Genomic DNA, 23,728 nt, shown 5'->3' with positions numbered 1-23,728 from the left:
CTGGCCAATGCTGCATGTACACTCATCAGCAGCTGAGTTGTTTCCATGTTAGAGGAGCAGCTGTAGTGAGAGGCTCATCTCTCTGCGCTGCAGGACTGAGAGGTTCAGGAGTTCCTTTGTCCCCACAGCGATAAGGCTTTTTAACAGTGACTGCTGACATGTTCTTCTCAAATGTATTTATTTAGTCATTGATTATTATTATTATTATAAGTAGTAGTAGTAGTAATAGTATTATTATTGTTGTTGTTGTCTAATACACAATCATTGTAAATATTTATCATTTTTGAGCTACTTGACTAATTAAAATTTCCCCCACTGGGGGATGAATATGAAGTATTTTTCTATTCTTCTTTGACCATTCCCTTCGACCATTGCCTTCTATCTGCTACTTTAACTTTCTATATGTTTGTCACCTATTTCATATTTTATTTTGTTGTCCATCTATAATTATAGTATATCTTTAATAATAATCATTACTGAAGCAATATAATTTCCCTTTGGGGATTAAAAAAAGTATTATTGAATTAAATAACTGTATGCAGTTGTCTGTAATAAACAAATCAACCATGCAAGGTCATATTAGTTTTATCCAGGAAAGGTTGTAAAGTCACTTAGGAGCTTTAACTCCATACAACATCTACTTAACTTAACCACAATGAAACAACACCCTGAAATGTTACATCTCCTCTTCAAGGGGGATTCGGATTGAATAACTTCTTCTGATCACCATATCAATCATACTAAAATGTAAAACAGGACAGGACACGAATCTTTCCTCATGTAAACTTATCTGGCAACACGTAAAAATCTGTGTGTTTGTCACTGTGAACAACTGGATGTCAGTGTGAGAGTGTTTGAAATTAATCTTATCAATCTTTACAGTTTCTGTTCAGTTCCCTACTAACGAGTTCAAGCCTACAAAGTTAGATAAAGTTGCTGGTGGAGAGTTTTTTTTAAGATCTATGGAGGTTGATGCAATCTGGTAAAAAAACAAAAACATCAAACCGATCTGTATAGTTTATTCTTTTAGTCCAGGAGATAATGAGATCCATGGAGGGTGACGAAAGCTACTAAAAAGAGTTTGCAGAGCCAAACATTTCATTTTGGACTCCACGACACATAGAACTAATGTCAGGTAATTGAGACTGCTTCATCAGTTTGCTATACATGTTTATTTGCTGAAGATCTGTTATTTATTTAACACATTTGCCATTTAAGTAATCTGCCTTTTGTATTCACAAAGTTATTTGACAATCTTTATGGATGGTGTTTTAAATGTTACATATTTAACTTTTGATGGATATGTGGACGTGGATAAATATAGATATGTTTACTTTTTTGTTATGCTTATATTGTTTAGTCTAATAATCTGCACCAATTGTACAATTGTGTACCTTATTTGGGTTCACCAAAATCTTCATGAACCTATGTACTTTTTCATTGCTGCTTTGTTACTAAACTCAATTCTTTTCAGCACTGCGGTCTACCCAAAGCTCCTAATTGACCTCCTATCTGAAAAACAGATCATATCATATCCAGCCTGTCTATTTCAATTTCACATGTTTTACTCTTTGGGTGGATCAGAATTCTTACTGTTGGCAGCCATGGCCTATGACAGGTATGTGTCTATATGCAAACCTTTGAAATATTCAACTATCATGACAAAAACTACTGTGTGTATTTTCTTGATTTTAGCTTGGATTGTGCCTGCTTGTCAGCTTGCCATTCCAACAGGATTTATTGCCTATGATAAACTCTGTACCTTTATTTTAAAAGGAATCTTTTGCAACAATACAGTTTACAAACTTCAGTGTGTGATCTCAAGAGTGCGTGTAATACGTGACATGATCATATTACTCAATGTTGCACTCATCCCTGTGCTTTTCATACTTTTTACTTACACCAGGATACTTATGATATGCTATGGAAGCAGTAAAGAAGTCAAGAGAAAAGCTGCACAGACCTGCTTACCTCACTTGATAATTCTCATAAACTTTTCCTGTTTATGTACATATGATGTAATTGTAGTGGGACTGGAATCAGATTTTCCAAAGATTGTACAATTAATAATGACTTTACAAATTATTTTGTACCATCCCCTATTTAATCCAATTTTATATGGACTGAAAATGAAAGAAATTTCAAAACACCTTAAGATGCTGTTCTGTAGAGGAAGAATGAACAAATGTTTCAACACTGTTAACCCATAATTTTCTTGTTTAATTTGTAACAGTGATAAAAAAGGGACTCCTTCGATCCTACACTGGTGTTTAATATATGAATTTATTTCTATGACAGATACATTTTAAGGAATGCTAACATTACTGATGTAATGAAAGATCAGTCTGTTGAAGTGATTCTGCAGATTTTTTTTTTTTTTTTTTATAAATTACAACAAACACAGACACAGAAGGTACAGCTGTGAAGTCATGTAAGGTCATTATTTTTTGCCTTTAACATGTGTTCAGGTCAACTAAACTGTTGTTTGCGCTCCACACCTTAAAGTTAAAATTACAATAAAATAACAAAAATTCCTAAATGTATTTCAACAAGTACTCCAATTTGTTTATTCGTGACGGTGAATAAAATATTTTCAACAAAGGGTTTTGAGTTTAAGGCCAAGAAACTATTTTATTTTTTACTTTGAGATCGTACGCTGTCTATAAAAGAAAATTGATGTCACAAATCACTTTGATCACCTCCTGATTTAGTATAGGAAATACTATTACTTGCGGTTAAGAAGTAAGAATTACGTGAGAACCATTTTTCACTTCACATGTGATTGCTCTCATGACCACTAGAGATTGCATATTCTTAAAACATAATTACAGGTCATTATTCCCTGCATTGACAATCTGTCCATGGGGTCTTTTTTTCTTTTTTCTTTAAAGAGAAGCAGTCTGTAATGTAAGGCTTGTTTTGTAAAGATTAATCTTAAACTGCCAATGCAGGCCCAGCTTTAAAACACTATAAAGTGTAAAATTATATTTTAACTGTACTACAGCTGATTTTTGTCACTCTTTGCCCTCAGTCAAGCTTGATGCTTTGGGGGTTAGTACTGTTGCCTCACGGCAAGATGTTTCCCAGGTCAAATCTCTGCTGAATTCCTTCTGCGTGGACTTTGACTATTTTCCCTGTGCCGGTTTGGGTTTTCTCCAACTGCTGCCCCCTCTTTTGCAAATCTTTTGATTGGCAAATTTCTCTTTGCTTAAATTGTAAGAACTTGAGTAAAGGGTCACCTTATGACTTTCAATAAGTAGCATAAACAGGTGAATATTTTAATTCAAAGAAAAATTTGATTTATGATCAAATCAAACCTATAATGACACTTCCATCAGCCTCAGCTGGGCTTTCCTTTTATTGCAAAATAATAAATGTTATCATTTGTAAAATGATATACAAAGATAAAACACACAAGCCTGTTTACAAAATTGAAAATAATATAAAGATAGTAAGTCAAATCTTGAAACTTGGAAAAGCTAAAGTTTTTAGATATGTGCTCTTATATGCTAATTTTGAAAAAGCAACAAATGTAAAAAAATGTTAGGAGAGAGTATTATCTACCACTGTTGCAACACTTTCATTTAAGAACAATATGTAGGCATGTGGGAACTGAGGAGCTCAAACTATGTAGTTTTGAATGCAAAATTTCACTTTTAGTTACTCAATAGTTAAGGGTTGTTGGCACCTTTTCCAAAGAGATACGCAAGAGCCAGCCTTGGCCCCAAGTTCCATACCAGCAGACATTTACATGCAAAATTTTCCACCAAGTACAGACTGAGGAGAGCCATCACAACTGGACGGCTTCTACTTTTCTGCTGACTCCGGGCGGATGTGGCAAGGCCTGCAGCAGATCACAAAATACAGGAACACCACCAGCATAGTCAGCTCCTCAGGCAGCCTGTCTGATGATCTGATCAGCTTCTACACCCGCTTCGAGACCACCAGTGACAGCACAGGTAGAAGTAGTCACACCTGGCCCACCCAACATCCTGCCTCTCCTCCACCGACAGTATCCTCTGTCCAGGTACTCAAAACTCTGAAGAGGATCAAACCCTGCAAGGCAGCAGGACCGGACAACATCCCTGGGTGGGCCCTCAGAACATGTGCCAACGAACTGGCAAAATCCTTTCCTGCTTCAAGACCACAACCATTGTCCCCCTCCACTAGAAGAACCCCTCCTGCCTCACTCACTCCAATCATTATCAAGTGTTTTGAGAGAGTGACGCTGGCCTGCATTCAGAGCACCATGTCGGACCCCCTGGACTCCTTCATTATGCCTACCGGTCCAACAGATCCACCTCAGACACCATTACTGCTGCCCTCCACTACTCCCTTTCCCACCTAGAAAACAAAGACTCCTACATCAGGATGCTCCTTGTTGATTACAGCTCTGCCTTCAACACGGTCATCCCCCACAAGCTCACCAATAAAATGTCTGCCCTTGGCCTCGACTCAGTCTGTCAGGATCAGCAACAGGACTTCAGCCACTATCATCACAAACGTGGTCGCCCCACAGGGGTGCGCCCTCAGCCCTATCCTCTACACCCTCTTCACCCACGACTCCCACAAGGACAAGGAACAGGACGTTTGCAGATGACACCGTAGTGATAGGACATATCACCGGCGGGGATGAGGCGGCCTACAGGAGGGAGGTGGCAAATTTGGTGTCTTGGTATGAGGACAACAACCTCACCCTCAACACGGACAAGATAAAAGAGATGATAGTGGACATGAGGAAGGAGAAGAGACCTCATCAGCCACTATTCAGCTGAGAGCTTGCGGTGGAAAGGGTAAGCGCCTTCAAATACCTGTGGGTGCACATCAGCGAGGACCTCATCAGGGGCCTCATGTACAAAGGGTGCGTATGCACAAAAACATGGTGTACGCGCTTTTTCATGGCAAAAATCAGATGTATCAAGGGTGAAATGACTGGAAATGTGCGGTGCCTCACGCCAACTTCATGGCTGCACATGTTTATACAGCTGTTGATTCTTTAGCGACACTTAATAAATGTCTCAGATCATAAATAAATGTGAAAACAATTGGCTGGAATTGGTAAATCATGTTGTTCTAGTTGGATAGCTCATGATCTATAGTTCTTTCTTTCCTCCGCCTATACTGTACTTAATTCCTATGACTGGTGATGACTGGCTATGCTCAGCTGCTCTCTGGAAATGTTTAGTGAGAAAATCTCTTATTATTCCTCTGCTTGCATGCTTAAATCTATCAGTCAATTAAATTCTTTGCTGATATGATTGCAAGACCCCTTCTCTATATGGATGACATCAAGTTGTATGTCAGGACTGATCAAGACATTAACTCAATGATACTCGTTACCAAGGTACACAGCAAGGATATCAGAATCAGAGGCAAGATGATCACAACAAAAAGGGTTGAACTACCAGAAGAGAACATAGCATATATTCAGGACAGCTACATATACCTTTGCGTCCCACAGGTAAATGACAATCCTAAAGAGGCCACAAGTACGTCAGTCTTAACCAAGTAGCTGCAAAGAGTAGGACAGGTCCTGTGGAGTCAGCTGAGAGGGGAAGAACAAAGTCAGAGCCGTGAAAATATATGCCCTACAATTTATCAGATACTCTGCCAGTAAAATAACATGGCCAAACATGAGATAGAAACAACAAATATCAAGACTAGAAAGCTCCACACATTTCTGGGTGTGTTTCAACCCTAGTCCACTACCCTGGGACTGGGTCACTTTGCAGAAAAAGGGAGGCCAGGTACTAGCGAATGTCAGATCCACTATCCAGGATGAAACAACAGAGATCCATAAATACATCGGGAAGATAGCCCTCAATAATGAACTAAGTGACTGCTTCAGGTAGCTGAAGCTCAGTGACAGGAGGAGGAAGAGGATAAACCATCATGGACATATAATCCTCTGAACATTCTGTTATAATGACAGATCGAATAAGTTGCAGATAACGAGGATAACATCAGTGCCTAGAAAAGGCAGGTTTGAAAAACAGCATGGAGACACAAATTTAGGCAAGTCAAGAACTGTCCCTGAGCATAAAAACAACAGAGGACAGGGTCTGTCATACTAGATAGGACCCCAGTTGCAGGCTGTGCAAAGAGACCTTAGAAACATTCTAGCATATAGTAGTGGGGTGTAAAATATAGACAGCAAAAAATGGAATGACATATGGAATAACCGAGAGGTGGGAATACAGGAATAAAGTGGGAGATACCTCCAAAGGAGGTGGAATGACAAAGCTAAGATCCTGTTGGACTTCCTGATCAAGATCACATCAAGAAGAAGGAACACAAGAAGCTTGAAAAATACTGAGAGCTAAAGAAGAAAGTTGAAGGATGTGGTAAGTGAAGGCAACAATGGTGCCAGCGGTAATCAGAGCTTCTGGGCCATTGACCCCAAAACTGGGAGAGTAGCTCAAACAGATCTCAGGAACAGTTTAGGAGAGCACAGTCCCAAGAACACACTCACATATATGTATATATATTTAGAGAGAGAGATAGAGATGCATATATGTATCAATATAGAACCACTGTGTCCATATTGTTCTGTCTTATGTTTCAAATATGAATCCTGTATGTGTCTTACTAATAATTTCTCACATCTTGCACTTCAGTTAGAAAAAGCGCCATTTCATGACTAAGATATTTGAGGTGTATATTAGCTCACAACATTGCACTGCAAATACTAGTGCGAAGTAACGATACCTAGTATTAGCCTGATTAGTAAGAGCCGTTAGCTCTTGTCTCAATGGCATAATGTAAGACCCATGTGGTGTATATCATCTGTACATGATGGAAATATAGCGCACTGTTTGTGAAAAAATGGATTATTCAAACAAAGCCTCTATATCTTCTGTGATTATTATCTTTGGAGCCTGTCTAGTCCGCCTTCCTTTGCTGCATTTCCCTTCTCCCCGCCTACATACCTTTCTGATTGGACCAGTTCTCCAGTCCAGGGATCCGAACGAGATGACCTGTGCTTATGTAGGTCTCACTAAAACTGCTTAAATTCACAATCAAACAGTCATCTGGGGCAGCTGTGAGCAGTGTGTCTCTGTGGTTTTTGTAGTAGCTACTTGTAGTTTAAGATACCACTTGCTACATGTCTGTATCCAAAGCCTAGACTTCTGTATGCCATTTTGACTCAGTTTTTAGTGTAACTTGTTGCCGGGGCAGTTATTAGTCCTACTTATTGGTTTTTTATGTTTAACTCAGAGTAGTCAACTTGGATCAATTTCTAAATAAGATAGACTAGATCAGCTTTTAGAACCACTTTAGCAACTTTTTATTATTTCTTATTTATTGATTTGAGTAGCACCCTCTGCTTTCTGTGTTTTTTTTACTCATTCCCTGTAGTGCTAATATTTCTATTCACTTTTATTGCAAACTTCAATTAAAATGTGTTTAACTCCGTTCAACCTTACCATCTACTTAAACCTATGCTACTTTCTGTACCGCTACCTGAGCTGGGTCATAACTCAGGCCTAATGGTTTTCTTGTGACATTATTTCAGAACTTTCTACCAAAGCTCCAGCATTTCATTAATTATGCCTTTCACCAGCTCCTGAAAGGCTTTGTGATTTTGTTTTTCAGGCTCTGCCTTTGGGTTTGCGAAATCATTCGCCAAGTTGCGGTCCTCAGAGTCTAAAGAAGTTGTTTACATGTTATCATTTCTGAGTGAAGAATTTAATGAGATCCATAGAGAGCGAAGAAACATAACTAACAACATAACTTACAGTTTATATTTAAGTTTGTTGTTGAGATACTCTTCCTCTTCCTTTCAGCTTTGTTGGGAATCTAAATGGGTGATGAAGTAAATTCAACCTACGTAGTTCTTGGTGGGCATGTGGATGTAGACCAATACAGATTTCTTTATTTTGTGATCATTCTAACAATATATGTCCTAATACTGTGTAGTAATTCTGTTATTGTGTATCTTATTTGGACTCACCAAAACCTCCATGAGCCTATGTACATTTTTATTGCATCTTTGTTATTGAACTCTGTTCTATGGAGCACTGTTATTTACCCAAAGCTTTTGATTGACTTTTTATCTGAAAAACAGATTATATCATATTCAGCCTGTCTTCTACAGTTTCACATGTTTTACTCTTTAGGCGGCTCAGAATTTTTACTGTTGGCAGCCATGGCCTATGACAGGTATGTGTCTATATGTAAACCTCTGCAATATCCAGTTATTATGTCAAAAACTACTGTCAGTATTCTCTTGATCTTAGCATGGATTCTGCCTGCCTCTCAGGTTGCAGTGCCAGCTGGATTGAGTGCAAATAAGAAACTCTGTAGCTTTATTTTAAAAGGAGTGTTTTGCAATAATACTATTTACAAGTTACAGTGTGTTGTCTCAAGAGCACAAATCATACATGATATGGTGATTTTGATAAATGTTGCAGTTCTTCCTGTGCTTTTCATACTTTTCACTTACACCAGGATACTTATAATAACCTATCGAAGCAGTAGAGAGGTGAGGAAGAAAGCTGCCCAGACGTGTTTACCCCACCTAGTTGTTTTAATCAACTTTTCCTTTTTGTGTTTATTTGATGTCATAACAGTTCAGCTTGACTCGGATTTTCCAAAGACTCTGCGATTGATAATGACTTTACAGTTAATAATGTATCATCCTCTCTTTAATCCTATAATGTATGGACTGAAAATGAAAGAAATTTCTAAACACCTCAGGAGGCTGTTCTTTCCAGCCAAACAGATCTAATGTATTATCACTGGATCAATTTTACAGAGAGTTATTTAATGAGGAGAATATTTCAAATGTATTGAACTGATTTACTGGTGGTATTTACAATTATTAACTTATTTTTCCTTTCAAGTTATCAAGATAGCCTATTCCTGTTCCTCAGGTTTAAATCATAATCTGATGTGTCTTGTAAAGAAACCATTGTTTGTTTCACACATAAATTAATTTTTGTTATATTAAACTGAGATGTGCATATGCACATAGACACTTAAAATTAATATGGTCCACAGACATTTTAGATCCTTTAAATGACTGTAAGAGGCTTATAATAAGTAATCTTACTCATAATAATGGCAAATATCAGTGTAAGTGATAAACATAAACCCTTGCAGTAGGTTTACGTATATCATTGACATTAATCTTTTAAAACACTTAAAATAAGACTGATTTAGAGGTTGTAAATGTCAACATTACAAAATGCTCTATTAACAGATTGAACACAAGAGCACAAGCTGCTCAGATGATGTCTTTCTTTTGTTTTATTTCAGCTCCTCGTGTAGAAAAACATGTAAGTTAATCCAGTTGTGGGTTTCTTATTTACTGTGTTTTTACTGTGATTTTGTTGAACTGTGTCTGGTTTTAACGTCCGTAGCACACAATCAAAATAAAAAAGTAGGTATGAAACAAGTGTAAAATATTCCTGATTTACATTGGTGATACTAATTGTGTCATTCTTTTCTTTTTGATGTGGTAAATATTGTGTCGGGTGAAAGGAAAAGGCAATACTAATATAAGGAAAGCCATAACAATAAGGGAAAAAGAACAGACTGGTTGCCTGAGACATGTTAATTTGATCATTTAGGCCTTTGACAACGTTTTTAAGCATTTTGAAGTTAACACACACCATTTATTTGTCATATTTAACATTTTACAGAGCCACTGTATTTATTGTGTGATGTTAAAACCAATGTGAAATATGCTTTATTTTGTTTTCTTTAACCATGAATGGCAAGCATTTGTGAATTAAAATCTGTCTATGCATAGGCTCATTGAATGTTCCTAAAATTAAGCGAAGTTATACATATCTCTTCTCTTTTATGAAATACAATAACTGCAGCTTCTTTTAATCTTAATATTGCAACTCTTACTGACAAAGACTTAATGAAAAGTAAATTACAAATGTTAGTAATTGACAAAGATAGTCAGAAAGAAATGCTTATATCAATGAAATGTCACTTATTGTCATCTTATATCTTAAGATATTCTATCACCACAACAAAATTACTAATTTGTTTCGTTTAAGTAAAGCTTTTATCTAAAGATACAGATACAAAATTATATGTTTGTGAGGAACAGAGAAATTTTAGAAAAGATTAGAAAAACAAAGATTAGTTAAGAGTAAAGAAGCAATAAATCCAGAAGCAGGTGTTCAGCCTGGCCTTAAAAATTTACAATAATTATGTCCACAGACACAGTTTTAGCTACATTTTCGTGTTATTAGACACACAAATAACTACATAAGGGAACGGGGTGTCACAGTATTTTCTGAAATAGCCACAACAGTGTTGTGTCACATTGAAGACGTGATAAAGTCCAAATTCAGGCATTTTGCCAGTTGAGGGACTGAACTGCACAAATAAGCAATTTTATCTTGAAATATAAATTCAGGCTATTTTTTTTCTTTCTTTTCCTTTTTTTTGGTAAAACAATCTACTGGGCATTAAAAATTACTTGATTAAAATGAAAAATTCTGGCATTAATACGATAATGTAAAAGTTGCATCAAAATTTTCTGGCTGACAAGTTCCATCCACAGAAAACGTGTTGGACACAAGAATTTGATGTCCAACTGAAATACATTACTTTGAAAGACGTACTAAGCGACATAAAAATATAGGAATTTCATGTTTCTCAGCACAAAAAGCTTTTGTTCTGTGCCTAATTCGACTAATCCCCTGAGACCCTTGAACTGCTATGTAACAGTGACTGTTACAGTCAGTTCTTTTCTATTACAAAAACTCTGAAATTGAGCTTTACACACAAAAGGTCAACACTGTTTCACAGACACAGTCTTTAGCTGGCTGTGGGAGGCATGCATCCATTTTCAGAGATAAACGTATCTACCTCCCCAGCCAGATGTGAAGCTACATCGGCCAATCATATAATTTATCAGCTAAAATATTGAATTGTCTTTTTGTGTCATTTCACCAAAAGCATTTTCACACGTGATCAATGGAGATCTTTCAGGAGAACGTTCCAGCACTTTATTCCGAACTTTTTCTGTGATTTCACCCATAACTGGAAATGTGAGGAAAGAAATGTGCGCATGAGGCAGGACGTGATGCTGAAATTAGGCTGGGGATATTAGCAGATGTTATACAAGTTATAGGAGAAGCTAGTGTATGCTAGGTGGAGAAACTACCCGATGTTTTGTGTTTGTTTGTGATAGCATGAAATAAGACTAATATTCAGCATTTATGTCTTGTACTGCAGTGTCAGTAGGCTATAGAACACCTTTCGCAGCAATACCTTTAAGTAATTATAGTTTGTTTGGCTTTATCAGTGTAGACCTTGATTGAACCATTGCAAAACCTCAGTTCCTCTTTTTCAGTCTATCAGTCGTAGATTTGCTGCAGTGTTTGGGATCATTGTCCTGTTGCACGACCCCTTTGCATGGTTGGCAATACTTTGGTATACAGAGGAGTTCATGGTGGACTCAATAACTGCAAGATATCCAGGTCCTGAGGCTGCAGGACAAGCCCAAATCATCAGCCCTCCACTGCCATGCTTGACAGCTACTGTGTTTTGTGTAGCATGTCCAAACATCTCAACTGTGAGCTCATTTATTTCCAAAGGACATTATTCCAGAAGTTTTGTTGTTTGTAAATGAGGTCCCATTTCCTGACAAGTAGTTCAGTGAGCAACTTTTCTGAAATCTATGTTTGGGCAAACTCACGATAACAACCCGATTCTCAAAGTTCTCCCAACAACAAAGAGGTCCGATTGAGACTCATTAAATACCAGGAATACTGTCTGTGATGGAGTATGAGAACTCTGTATCTCTCAGAACCTTCTCAAAGACTCTGTCCTTCAACACAATTTCAGAGTTTCTGTTTCCGTTTTTGTACAACAATGTAAGAACTGCTGGTAACAAAGTTAACATCCTCCCGTTTCCATGTCAACAAAAGAAATTTTAGTGCATATTCTGACGTAAGACCAATAAGCTATGGCACACAATCTGTTATTTCAAGCTGAAAACCATTGCTTTCCAGTGCACACAAAAACATTACATTCGGTGTCAGTGGAAGTCTTCCCCCCAGAACGTTTACATGTGGATGACAGATGACAGGTGCAAAGAAAGATAAAAAACTGGCTTCTAAAAATATCTGTAATAGTATGCACTGGCCCTGAAGATGCATTTTGGCCTAGTATTTGTTCAACTAAATAATGACACTGTGTAATTCGTCTTGTGTTGTTCATCTGACACTCTGTTTCCTTATCAAAGACCTGGTAAGGACCAGATGGTTTTTCCTTATTCTGTCCGGATATGTAAGACCTTACACTTGGGTATAGAGCATATTTGATCAGGTAACGATGCATATTATCTCCCATTGGACCCTATTAGTGCATGTGACTGCCCTCAGGACAACATCAGAACAAGGTTAAAAGTTCAGCAGCTGACATCGTCGGATCGGGGGAGGCTGCTGCTGCATGTGTCAGATCTAACGCTCCTTAAACTGATGTATAGAATTATGCTTTTACTTTTTCTATGCTCTTGTTAACTTATTAGATCTCAGGACTATTATTGCAAACACAATTTATTGTGTTGACACGTGCTTATTCTTACAACTCTTCTTTGAAGCACAATTAGAACTACGATCCAAAAAGCGTGATTTTTTCATGAAAATGTAAACATAACTTCTGGATTTTTCCTCTTTTCTATTCCCTCACCAATCACAGAATCTTAATTTGCGTGTTTGTTTCACATTTCATAAAGTGCAGATGTCAGTTTGTTGATTGATATATCTTAGTTTATTTAGATTAATCACTGAATTAACATTAAATCTCTGCATCCGTCACTGATTCTCCTCTTCCTGCTGCACTCTCGTGCAGACATGAAAAACAACGAAAGCCTAAATTCTCATTTTCACTTGGCACTATTTGCGGACATTGGCCCAATTAGATATCTTTTCTTTAGTCTGTGTCTGATTTTGTACATGATAATAAACTGTGCTAATGTTGTCCTTATTCTGACAGTCTGCCTGGAGAAGTCCCTGCATCAGCCCATGTATGTTTTCATCTGCTGCCTGTCTTTTAACTCTCTGTACGGCTCAGCTGGCCTCTTCCCCAGGCTTCTAATGGACATTCTGTCTGACACTCATTTAATATCACGTTCATCTTGTTTCATTCAGATATTTGTTTTATACATGTATGCATCATGTGAAATTACTATTCTCAGCATCATGGCCTATGATAGATTTGTTGCCATTTGCCAGCCTTTACACTATCACAGTAAAATGACATTTAAGGTAGTGTTTCGTCTCATCACCTTTGCTGAAGTCTACCCTGCATGTGTATGTAGCTTCTGTCTTTCCCTCACTATTTTGTTGCCTTTGTGTGGTAATAAACTGAACAGGCTTTTCTGTACAAACTGGCCTGTGGTTCAGCTCTCCTGTGTGGACACGACTGTGAACAGCATAATAGGTGTGATTGCTGTTGTAATGACCATTTTTATCCCCTTGTTCTTTATCTTGTACACTTACCTGTGTATCCTGCTGGTCTCCCAGAGAAACTCATCTGAATTTAGGGTAAAGGCTCTGCAAACTTGTCTGCCCCACATTGTGACATTTGTGAACTATTCTTTGTCATTTACTGGCGAGCTTTTACTAAATCGTTTGAAAGATGATGAAATTAACCCCTTTATTATTGTTTTTTTGTCTCTGGAGTTTTTAATCATCCCTCCCATCATGAACCCTTTAGTTTATGGACTGAAACTGCCTCAGATCAAAACTGTGATCTTTGGATTTTTTAGGATGAGCAAAAGAGCTCGAAGACAGGTAGATGATTAAAGACACACTATGCAGAAGAATAAGTCTGTAAAAGTTCAACTTTCTGCTGTTTCCTGAATTTACTTCTAGAATTTTTTAAGAAAAACTTATATGTACCAACACTGCATGTATATTTGCTGGTTATCATTACTGTTACCTTCATTAATGTAATGCTTAAAGTAAGTTCCTGTTTAACTTTATATTACATAGATATTTATAAAGGCTCAAATAGCCTTTATTGAAAACAATTGACTGAAATTGTGTAGTGAGGCCTGGAGAGGTGGGTGTGCTCTTCAGCAAAGGAGAAATTATCAGAGAGATGTATATCGTCATATGTTGTTTACTGCCACACATCAGGCAGTAAGCATCAGTACAAAATATATCCTAACCAGCATATTGACGTTAATTGAAGTGCTAGTCAGAGAAAGGCAGGGACACGCAGGACTCACCTTTGTCTTCCAACACAGCCGTGAATGTGACGTACATCACAAGAGGAGATTTAGAGGATTTATGCTGTGATGACTGGCTGACTGAAATTTTATTTAACTCTTTTTTTTTTAAATCTCTTTTTAAGTTTTAGCATTAAGCCTTTTTTTCAGCAAGCAAGAATGAGCCTCCAAGATTCTCTTTGACTGCTTTAGTTTAGAGCACAGGTTATTGCATGTTAAAAGATAATATGCAATGAATACATTTAATCACAGGACATTTCAGCTGTCCCTTAGATGGTATGAGGAAAGCTTCCCATTTTGCACACTTGGTAATTGTTGCCAGCAGTGTAATACATGATCAAAATCAGCTTGCAAAACACACCTGCAACATTATCAGGTCAGGTCAGCAGTCTTTATGTTGCACTATGAATGTTTTAATATGTCTTACAACGTTCTTCCCAGTGTACATCACATGTTTAACATCAAACAACAGAAGTTAACCATTCTTTCAGGCTTTTCCTTTCTTTTCTTTACTATTTTCAATAAAAGTTATACCACGCATGTGTGTTTTCCTTGTTTTGTTGTAAACATTATCACACCGACAGGGTGAAGAGGAATACCTCAACCTGAGTTTCCTCAGTCAGTGTAAACTCATTTCTAGATTAAGTTTTCCATCAAAAATACAAAGGCAACCAAGCATATATATATATGCTTTAGTTTTGATGCCTTATCCTTTGAATATTATTTCAACAATTAATGATGCAGCACAGAATAAAATGAGGAGTTTCTCTAAACAATTTTCTGTCCGAGTCTGCGAGGGTAATGACTCAAAACCTTTTAAGCTTTAAAACATGACACTGACTGACACTGAGTGACACTGACGCTCTTTGTTTTAAAGCTAAAGTGTCAGCGCTGGATGATAATGACTACTATCATGTCATTTATATTGTCAGATATTTTTATTCACCATTGAATATTTGAAACATATCAAATGAGAGTCAGAAATGAACCATTTCATAAAAAATATCCCTACCTCTTGAATTTGAAGACAGCAACAAGTTGGGACAGGACCATGTTTACCACTGTGTAGCATCCCCACTTCTAACAACAGTCTGGAAAAACCTTGGAACTGAGGAGACCAGTTACTGGACCTTTGGCAGAGGAATCTTGTCCCATTCTTGTCTGATATAGAATTCTAAGAGCACAACAGTGCTGGGTCTTCCTAGACCTATTTTACATGTTTTTTCTGTGATTATTGATCAACCTTTTTTGTAGCTTGAATCTGTTTACTTCACAACGTCTTTCGGCCAACCAGTAATTCCACCATAAAAGGTCTCAAGTTACTCTTGTGAGCACTTGTCCTTTCATGCGCTGTCTCGCAACACCAGCCTCAAGCTTCTTATGTTGGCAAAGAAGAAAGACAGAGAGAGAGGAAAGCTTATCCGAGGCCCACAATAAGCTGACTGACATGCAAACCACAGCCGACCAAAGGACCCAGGCAACGGAATCTGGGGGAAAACAACCGTGGCTCCACTTCCAGCAGTCGAAAAATGATCAACCAGAATACTGTCTAGCTGGGTACGTGTGTTTTGCTAAAACTGAAAGTAGGATCCATTACTTTCCATCCTTTGACCGTATTATGACTAGTGTTTTGAGATTGGTACCCGTTGATCATCTTCCAAGTTGCTAACCTAAAAGCTACATATAGCCTAGAAATAGAGCCGTAAAGTTAGTTCAGCTTTGATCTTTCCCAGTCTCTTGCCTTTGAGTCACCTCCATACTCATATTCAAAAGGTTAAATATTTTCTCTCCAAATACACAGATTGTCTGCTTGTAATGCCTTGGCCAATGCTATGTCTGGTTAATATTTCAATAAATATTCTGCATTTATTTTAACTGATTCAATTAAAGCGAGAACTACCGAGTAGCATTGTGAGGCTGATTCACATTCATATTTATGATTTGATTCCATCGAAGAAGGTTGTGCCGAGAGATTTTCTGAATTTAATAGTGATTACGCCACAGTGGTGTAAATTTAAGCTTGTGCATAGTTCAGGGTGTTAACTATGGTCTCCACACCTACAGTCCAACTCTTCTACATTCATTATCCAATATCTTTGGGTAGCTCTTTGCAGTATTCTTACCAAATGCAGCAACTGAGGCTACAGCAAATGATTACGTAGATTATTGAGCATTCTATTGATTATTCTATCAGTTAATCGAGTGATCAGATAAGAAATGCTTTAGTCACAATAACTATTCAGAAGAGAAAAATTCCCATTGTGAAAAAGCTTTTACGTATGGACACAATCTTTGTTGAAATATGTATCATTAGGCTATTAGTATTGGTATTGATAACAATGCTATAGAACAGTAGATATCTGCTTCCCTCCTACAGTCTCCACTTTCATATATTGTATTTTAATGCAGCTGAAATCCTTATAAAGCATCTCATTTATGGTTTAATTGTCTGTTATCAGACAACACAGTGAATCAGAAACAGAGACATCCATCTTTTGTCTGTACTTGGCTGTAAATTTTGAGACAGGCTCATGCATAGGATGTGTGATCAGAGTGAACAGTAGCAAATTTTTCCCATGTTTTATTCACACACAGGTCTTTGCAGCATGTCTGTACTACGTTCAGATTTGTTAGTAATGTGATACTAATACATGACACCAGATTACAGAATACCAAACTGCTGTCAGATACTGATGATAATTATAGCACATACTGCTTTAGACTCTTCTGGCTCATGTGACCGTTCTCAGTGGAACAGCAGAACAGGTTAAAACTTAGATAATTAGGGGAGAGGGCTGTGCATTTCTCCAACAGCTCACTGTAGATACACTGATGCAGAGCCTGATGCCAGCATGTGTTTCTGTCTTTATTAGTGTGACAGACCAGAGATTTTGTCTGTTTTCTTGGCTGATACATTTGCTGTTTTTTCAAAGTCGTTTAATCTAGTATATGTAACTACTGGATATTGCAACTTTGTCGTTTGCCAGCCTTTAAATTCACATTCATTTCTTCTTTATTCATTTGACTGAGATATTGTTTATTACACAGAAACATTGAAATCTCTCAATGAGAAATGTGAGGTTGCTTGTTCATTTATCACATGCAGCTTTTTTCCACCCAAGTGTCCTTTTTGAATATGTCTTCTATAATTATTTAATATTACTTACATTTTCTAAATATTGTCAGATGTGTTTGTTTGAAATGTGGAGCATTTGCAGCTTAAATGGATTCCCTGATGTCACTGCATTTTTATCACCTATTCACAGTTTTGTCCTCATTTAACTTGATTCTCTCACCTTCTTCATTCTCCACAACTCTCTCTTCTTTTCTTCCAGCTCTGCATTTGTGCTGAAATGAAGAATAATAGCAGCCTGAACTCTTATTATTTTCAGTTAACACTATTTGCAGACTTTGGAATCCTCCGGTATCTTTTCTTTGGTCTGTGCCTGCTTATTTACGTGACTATAATCAGCTTTAATGTTGTCATTATTCTGACAGTCTGCCTGGAGAAGTCCCTGCATCAGCCCATGTATGTTTTCATCTGCTGCCTGTCTTTTAACTCTCTGTACGGCTCAGCTGGCCTCTTCCCCAGGCTTCTAATGGACATTCTGTCTGACACTCATTTAATATCACGTCCATCTTGTTTCACTCAGATGTTTGTTATTTACATGTATGCAGCATGTGAAATGACTATTCTCTGCATCATGGCCTATGATAGATTTGTAGCCATTTGCCAGCCTTTACACTATCACAGGAAAATTACTTTTAAGATGGTGATGTGTTTGATATTATTTGCAGAGCTCTATCCTGTGGTTATATGCGGATACTGTCTTTCACTCACTGTTAACTTGCCTTTATGTGGGAATAAACTGAGAAGGCTTTTCTGTTCTAACTGGCCAGTGGTTCAGCTCTCCTGTGTGGACACGAGTGTGAATAACATAGCTGGTCGGGTTGTTGCCATAACAACTATCTTTATCCCTTTGTTTTTTGTCTTGTACACCTACCTGCGGATTCTGCACATCTCCAGAAGAAGCTCGTCTGAATTCAGAGGAAAGGCTTTGCGAACCTGCCTGCCCCACCTGGTGACATTTGTGAACTTTTCTTTGTCTGTGTTATGCGAGCTTTCACTGAGTCGTCTTGAAGCTGATGAAATTGATGCAGTTTTCATTGTTTTTTTGTCTCTGGAGTTTTTAATCATCCCTCCAATCATTAACCCTCTGGTTTATGGATTCAATCTACCGCAGATCAAAACAGGGATTTTTAGACGGCTAGCTGTTGAAAAATGGATATCCAGTAAATAATTCACATCACAGCATGCACAGGGAGAAGTTTATGATTTACTGTTATTCACTCTATGTGCTCGTAGAATTTTGCTGTAATTTATATGTTCAGATCATACATGTATATTCACTGTTAACCTGAACAACTCGAGCAAAATCACTGCTTCTTTCAAAACTAGATGTCTTTCATTTAAAAGAAGCTCATTCTGCATAAGAACTCTGTTCTCAGCCACAACTACTTGTGAGATCAACAAAGAACACAACTTTTTTTTAGCCTTTTCAAATCCATTTCTGCATTATTATTTAGCCTTCAAAATCAACTTTGGTGTCAAGATTAATTTCAAGTCAGCTTTAAGTGCTTCATTTTAGGTAAGTTCACATAACACACAACTCCTAAATATTAATAAGACATTTATCTAATAAAAAGGGATTTAAGTTAAGTTTTAGTGAAATAAAGGTCAGTGTGATATCATCAGTAAGGGTTATCTCATGTTTTTTTTTTCGCCACATCTTAACCCCATTTCTTTTTTGCTTTCTCTGAGGGGTTTGAGAACCACTTGTGTTTCTGTACATCATGTACCACCGTAAAGATGCACCTAATCAAATAAATTGCACATTTGAGCTGTGACCCAGGGTGTTCCCCACTTTACTCATTTGGTGATTTACATAATCAGTTAAATCAATAGTTCAAATCAGCTTGACCCAAACCACAACTTTAAAATATTTCTTAAACAATAGTGTACTACACAAACTCTTCAAATATTTCATGTTTGATTTGATGAAACTACATTAACTTTGATTAACGTCCTTGAATCAGTTTAAAAGCAGAGTCGCCATGCTTTAAGGGAAGCGAACTTGCATTATTCTAGTTTGGTGGAGTATTTATCAAAAGAGGGTGCAGAGGAGCTCCAGCTCCACAACTCAGCTGCACTTTTAAACCAGCAACAATACCTGAAAATCCCACATTTACTGATACAGGGGGTCGTATTCTGTACAGATTTAGGGTTATTCAAACATATTTCATTGCAGGATTTACTCCAATGAACTAAAACAAACTCTGTTTCATAGCAAATTAGTTATAGTTTAAATTGTACACTTAACTCTGGTCTCCACACCTGCCTTTCTACGCTCACTATCTACTTCATTGTGGGTTTTTTTCCTGTTTACATTACAAATCCAGCAGTTTCCCTCACTGATAAAAGAACACCATAATCCCACCAGTAAGTCTGTTTTTCTTTTAATTTAGGCTGTACATTTTCGGATGGGGAGCTGCACTGTGGTGTGGTGGTTAGCACCGTCATCTCATAGCAAAGGGGTTCCTGGTTCAAATACCAGCTTTCTGTGTAGAGTTCGCATGTTCTCCCCGTGCATGTGTGGGTTCTGTCTGGGTACTCCAGCTTCCTCCCACAGCCCCAAAAACATATATGTTAGGTTATTTAGTGACTCTAAAACGACCCTAGAAGTGAATCTGTCAAGTTGGGTGGAGGTGTGGTTTGTGGCGTGATGGAAGTTAGGACCCGGATGCAGATATTTCAAAACAAAAACTTGATTTATTTCAAAGAACAATAAAAAGCGCGGCTGAGCCGAAATACCAAATAATCTAAACTATGAAAAAACTTGGCAAAACAAAATCTGACTATGATTAAACATAACCTGACTTTGACTAGAAATAACATGAGAAAAAACCTGACAGAACCAAACCTGACTTGGCATGAGTAGGGAGCTTCATCTATGACGGTGAGGATCTGGCAGTGAACATGAGAAAACCAGGAGACTAAATACTGAGGGGAGGTGATTGGTGAGAGAGTGCAGCTGAGACAAAACACAGGTGATGTGGGTGAGGCTGATGAACAGGGCAGGAGTGACTGAGGGAAAAAAATGTGGCAAAACTAAAGACTAAAAAGAAACCTAAAACATGATAAACTTATAGACATGACAAATGAGAGTGTGAGCGTGGATGGTGTTTGCTTTGTGTGGCCCTGTGATGGACTGGCGACTCGTCCAGGGTGTACCCCGCCTCTCGCCCAATGACAGCTGGGATAAGCTCCACCCCTACATCAACCCTGAGATGGATTAAGCGGATATAGAAAATGGATGGATGGATGGATTCTTTTGATGGGCCCATGCTAAAGATATGATGATAAACATGATCATTTTCACGTCATCAGAGTGAACTGTAGCACATTTTTTCCCATGTTTTATTCACACACAGGTCTTTGCAGCATGTCTGTACTACGTTCATATTTGTTAGTAATGTGATACTAATACATTACACCAGATTACAGAATACCAAACTGCTGTCAGATACTGATGATAATTATAGCACATACTGTTTTAGACTCTTCTGGCTCATGTGACCGTTCTCAGTGGAACAGCAGAACAGGTTAAAACTTAGATAATTAGGGGAGAGGGCTGTGCATTTCTCCAGCAGCTCACTGTAGATACACTGATGCAGAGCCTGATGCCAGCATGTGTTTCTGTCTTTATTAGTGTGACAGACCAGAGATTTTGTCTGTTTTCTTGGCTGATACATTTGCTGTTTTTTCAAAGTCGTTTAATCTAGTATATGTAACTACTGGATATTGCAACTTTGTCGTTTGCCAGCCTTTAAATTCACATTCATTTCTTCTTTATTCATTTGACTGAGATATTGTTTATTACACAGAAACATTGAAATCTCTCAATGAGAAATGTGAGGTTGCTTGTTCATTTATCACATGCAGCTTTTTTCCACCCAAGTGTCCTTTTTGAATATGTCTTCTATAATTATTTAATATTACTGACGTATTCTAAATATTGTCAGATGTGTTTGTTTGAAATGTGGAGCGTTTGCAGCTTAAATGGATACCCTGATGTCACTGCATTTTTATCACCTATTCACAGTTTTGTCCTCATTTAACTTGATTCTCTCACCTTCTTCATCCCCCACAACTCTCACTTCTTTTCTTCCAGCTCTGCATTTGTGCTGAAATGAAGAATAACAGCAGCCTGAACTCTTATTATTTTCAGTTAACACTATTTGCAGACTTTGGACTCCTCCGGTATCTTTTCTTTGGTCTGTGCCTGCTTATTTACGTGACTATAATCAGCTTTAATGTTGTCATTATTCTGACAGTCTGCCTGGAGAAGTCCCTGCATCAGCCCATGTATGTTTTCATCTGCTGCCTGTCTTTTAACTCTCTGTACGGCTCAGCTGGCCTCTTCCCCAGGCTTCTAATGGACATTCTGTCTGACACTCATTTAATATCACGTCCATCTTGTTTCACTCAGATGTTTGTTATTTACACGTATGCATCATGTGAAATGACTATTCTCTGCGTCATGGCCTATGATAGATTTGTAGCCATTTGTCAGCCTTTACACTATCACAGGAAAATGACTTTTAGGATGGTAATGTGTTTGATATTATTTGCAGAGCTCTATCCTGTGATTATATGTGGATATTGTCTTTCAATCATTATTAACTTGCCTTTATGTGGGAGTAAACTGAACAGACTTTTCTGTACTAGCTGGCCAGTGATTCAGCTCTCCTGTGTGGATACGAGCGTGAACAACATAGCAAGTTGGGTTGCTGCGATAACAACTGTCTTTGTCCCTTTGTTTTTTGTCTTGTACACCTACCTGCGGATTCTGCACATCTCCAGAAGAAGCTCGTCTGAATTCAGAGGAAAGGCTTTGCGAACCTGCCTGCCCCACCTGGTGACATTTGTGAACTTTTCCTTGTCTTTGTTCTGCGAGCTTTCACTGAGTCGTCTTGAAGCTGATGAAATTGAAGCAGTTTTCATTGTTTTTTTGTCTCTGGAGTTTTTAATCATCCCTCCAATCATTAACCCTCTAGTTTATGGACTGAATCTACCACAGATTAAAACAGGAATATATACACGGCTAATTGTTCGCAAAAGGACTCCCAGTAAATAATTCACATCACAGCATGCACAGGGAGAAGTTTATGATTCACTGTTATTCACTCTAGGTGCTCTTAGAATTTTTCTCTAATTTATATGTTCAGATCATACATGTATATTCACTGTTAACCTGAACAACTCCTGCAAAAATCGTTGCTTTTTTCAAAACTAGATGTCTTTCATTTAAAAAAAGCTAATTCTGCATAAGAACTCTGTTCTCAGCCACGACTACTTGTGAGATCAACAAAGAACACAACTTTTTTATAGCCTTTTCAAATCCATTTCTGCATTATTATTTAGCCTTCAAAATCAACTTTGGTGTCAAGATTAATTTCAAGTGAGCTTTAAGTGCTTCATTTTAGGTAAGTTCACATAACACACAACTCCTAAATATTAATAAGACATGTATCTAATAAAAAGGTATTTAAGTTAAGTTTTAGTGAAATAAAGATCAATGTGATATCATCAGCAAGTTTCTTTTTTTTCTCACAGAAACAGATTCACCTCTCTTTAAACCCACCTCTCTTTTTGCTTTCTCTGAGGGGTTTGAGAACCACTTGTTGGGTTTTTGGTCGTCATATACCACCATAAAGATGCACCTTATCAAATGAATTGCACATTTTACCTATAGCCAAAGATGTTCCCCACTTTACTCATTTCGTTATTTATAAAATCAGTTGAATAAATAGTTCAAATCAACTTGACCCAAACCACAACTTTAAAACATTGGTTAAACAATCATTTACTACACAAACTCTTCAAATAAATTACATTGAAACCATTTTGTTGTGCAATGAATATGACTACCTTCAATACTTTGTCACTCTTTACATCACCTGAACAGCATGAAATATTTCATGTTTCATTTTATTAAACCACATTAACTTTGATTAACATAATTTATTAACATACTTGAATAAGTTTAAAAGCAGTCCTGCTCTAAGGGAAGTGAACTTGCATTATTGTAGTTTGGTGCAGTATTTATCAAAAAATGGGTGCAGAAAAGCTTCACACCTCAGCTGCCCTTTTTAACCAGCAACAATACCTGAAAATCCTACATCTAAAGATACAGATGTAGGCTTTATCAAACACATTTTAATGCAGGATTTACTCCAATAAACGAAAACACACTTTTATAGTAAATCGGTGATAGTTTACAGTGTACTGCATAGTTTAATAATCTGTTTCAGCTCACCTTACCAGGAGAAACTATAAAGATGAAAAGATCTACTTTGTCCAATACATCATCTTACATGTGCTTCCATCTAGTGGTCACTATATATTCCTGTATGTTCCTGTTGAGAGAGGACGAAATGCAATTAATGACACATTTA

The 23,728-nt window shown here is 37.4% G+C and overlaps 6 protein-coding genes across 6 annotated transcripts in view; all 6 read left to right on the top strand.

Moving 5' to 3' along the window:
• Positions 1–14,612, top strand: part of gdap2 (ganglioside induced differentiation associated protein 2) — a 358,630-nt gene extending 344,018 nt beyond the window's left edge. Inside the window, exon 14 of the transcript XR_011917975.1 lies at positions 14,599–14,612. The gene's annotated coding sequence lies outside the window, so the exon portion shown is untranslated. The remainder of the gene's footprint in view (positions 1–14,598) is intronic.
• LOC140319243 (olfactory receptor 5F1-like) lies at positions 1,260–2,210 on the top strand. Its single transcript, XM_072396837.1, has one exon. It carries the CDS (start codon positions 1,260–1,262, stop codon positions 2,208–2,210), a length of 951 nt encoding a protein of 316 aa, XP_072252938.1.
• On the top strand, positions 7,805–8,731 carry LOC140319972 (olfactory receptor 6N2-like). Its single transcript, XM_072397736.1, has one exon. The coding sequence runs from the start codon at positions 7,805–7,807 to the stop codon at positions 8,729–8,731; it is 927 nt and encodes a 308-aa protein (XP_072253837.1).
• On the top strand, positions 12,828–13,781 carry LOC140319242 (olfactory receptor 51L1-like). The gene has a single exon (XM_072396836.1). The coding sequence runs from the start codon at positions 12,828–12,830 to the stop codon at positions 13,779–13,781; it is 954 nt and encodes a 317-aa protein (XP_072252937.1).
• Positions 14,613–17,562: 2,950 nt separating the features above from the next.
• Positions 17,563–18,510, top strand: LOC140319241 (olfactory receptor 10T2-like). Its single transcript, XM_072396835.1, has one exon. It carries the CDS (start codon positions 17,563–17,565, stop codon positions 18,508–18,510), a length of 948 nt encoding a protein of 315 aa, XP_072252936.1.
• Positions 18,511–21,459: 2,949 nt separating this feature from the next.
• Positions 21,460–22,407, top strand: LOC140319240 (olfactory receptor 10T2-like). The gene has a single exon (XM_072396834.1). The coding sequence runs from the start codon at positions 21,460–21,462 to the stop codon at positions 22,405–22,407; it is 948 nt and encodes a 315-aa protein (XP_072252935.1).
• Positions 22,408–23,728: the final 1,321 nt, after the last annotated feature.

Source organism: Leuresthes tenuis, unplaced genomic scaffold (assembly GCF_036924035.1).
Source record: "Leuresthes tenuis unplaced genomic scaffold, fLeuTen1.0.hap1 SCAF_12, whole genome shotgun sequence".
Taxonomy (NCBI): domain Eukaryota; kingdom Metazoa; phylum Chordata; class Actinopteri; order Atheriniformes; family Atherinopsidae; genus Leuresthes; species Leuresthes tenuis.
Note: the sequence above shows the minus strand (reverse complement) of the source record. Positions and strands in the feature narration are given on the sequence as shown.

Coding starts and splice junctions, on each gene's coding strand:
- LOC140319243 (XM_072396837.1), top strand. CDS start 1,260: ATGGATGGTGTTTTAAATGTTACATATTTAACTTTTGATGGATATGTG.
- LOC140319241 (XM_072396835.1), top strand. CDS start 17,563: ATGAAGAATAATAGCAGCCTGAACTCTTATTATTTTCAGTTAACACTA.
- LOC140319240 (XM_072396834.1), top strand. CDS start 21,460: ATGAAGAATAACAGCAGCCTGAACTCTTATTATTTTCAGTTAACACTA.
- LOC140319242 (XM_072396836.1), top strand. CDS start 12,828: ATGAAAAACAACGAAAGCCTAAATTCTCATTTTCACTTGGCACTATTT.
- LOC140319972 (XM_072397736.1), top strand. CDS start 7,805: ATGGGTGATGAAGTAAATTCAACCTACGTAGTTCTTGGTGGGCATGTG.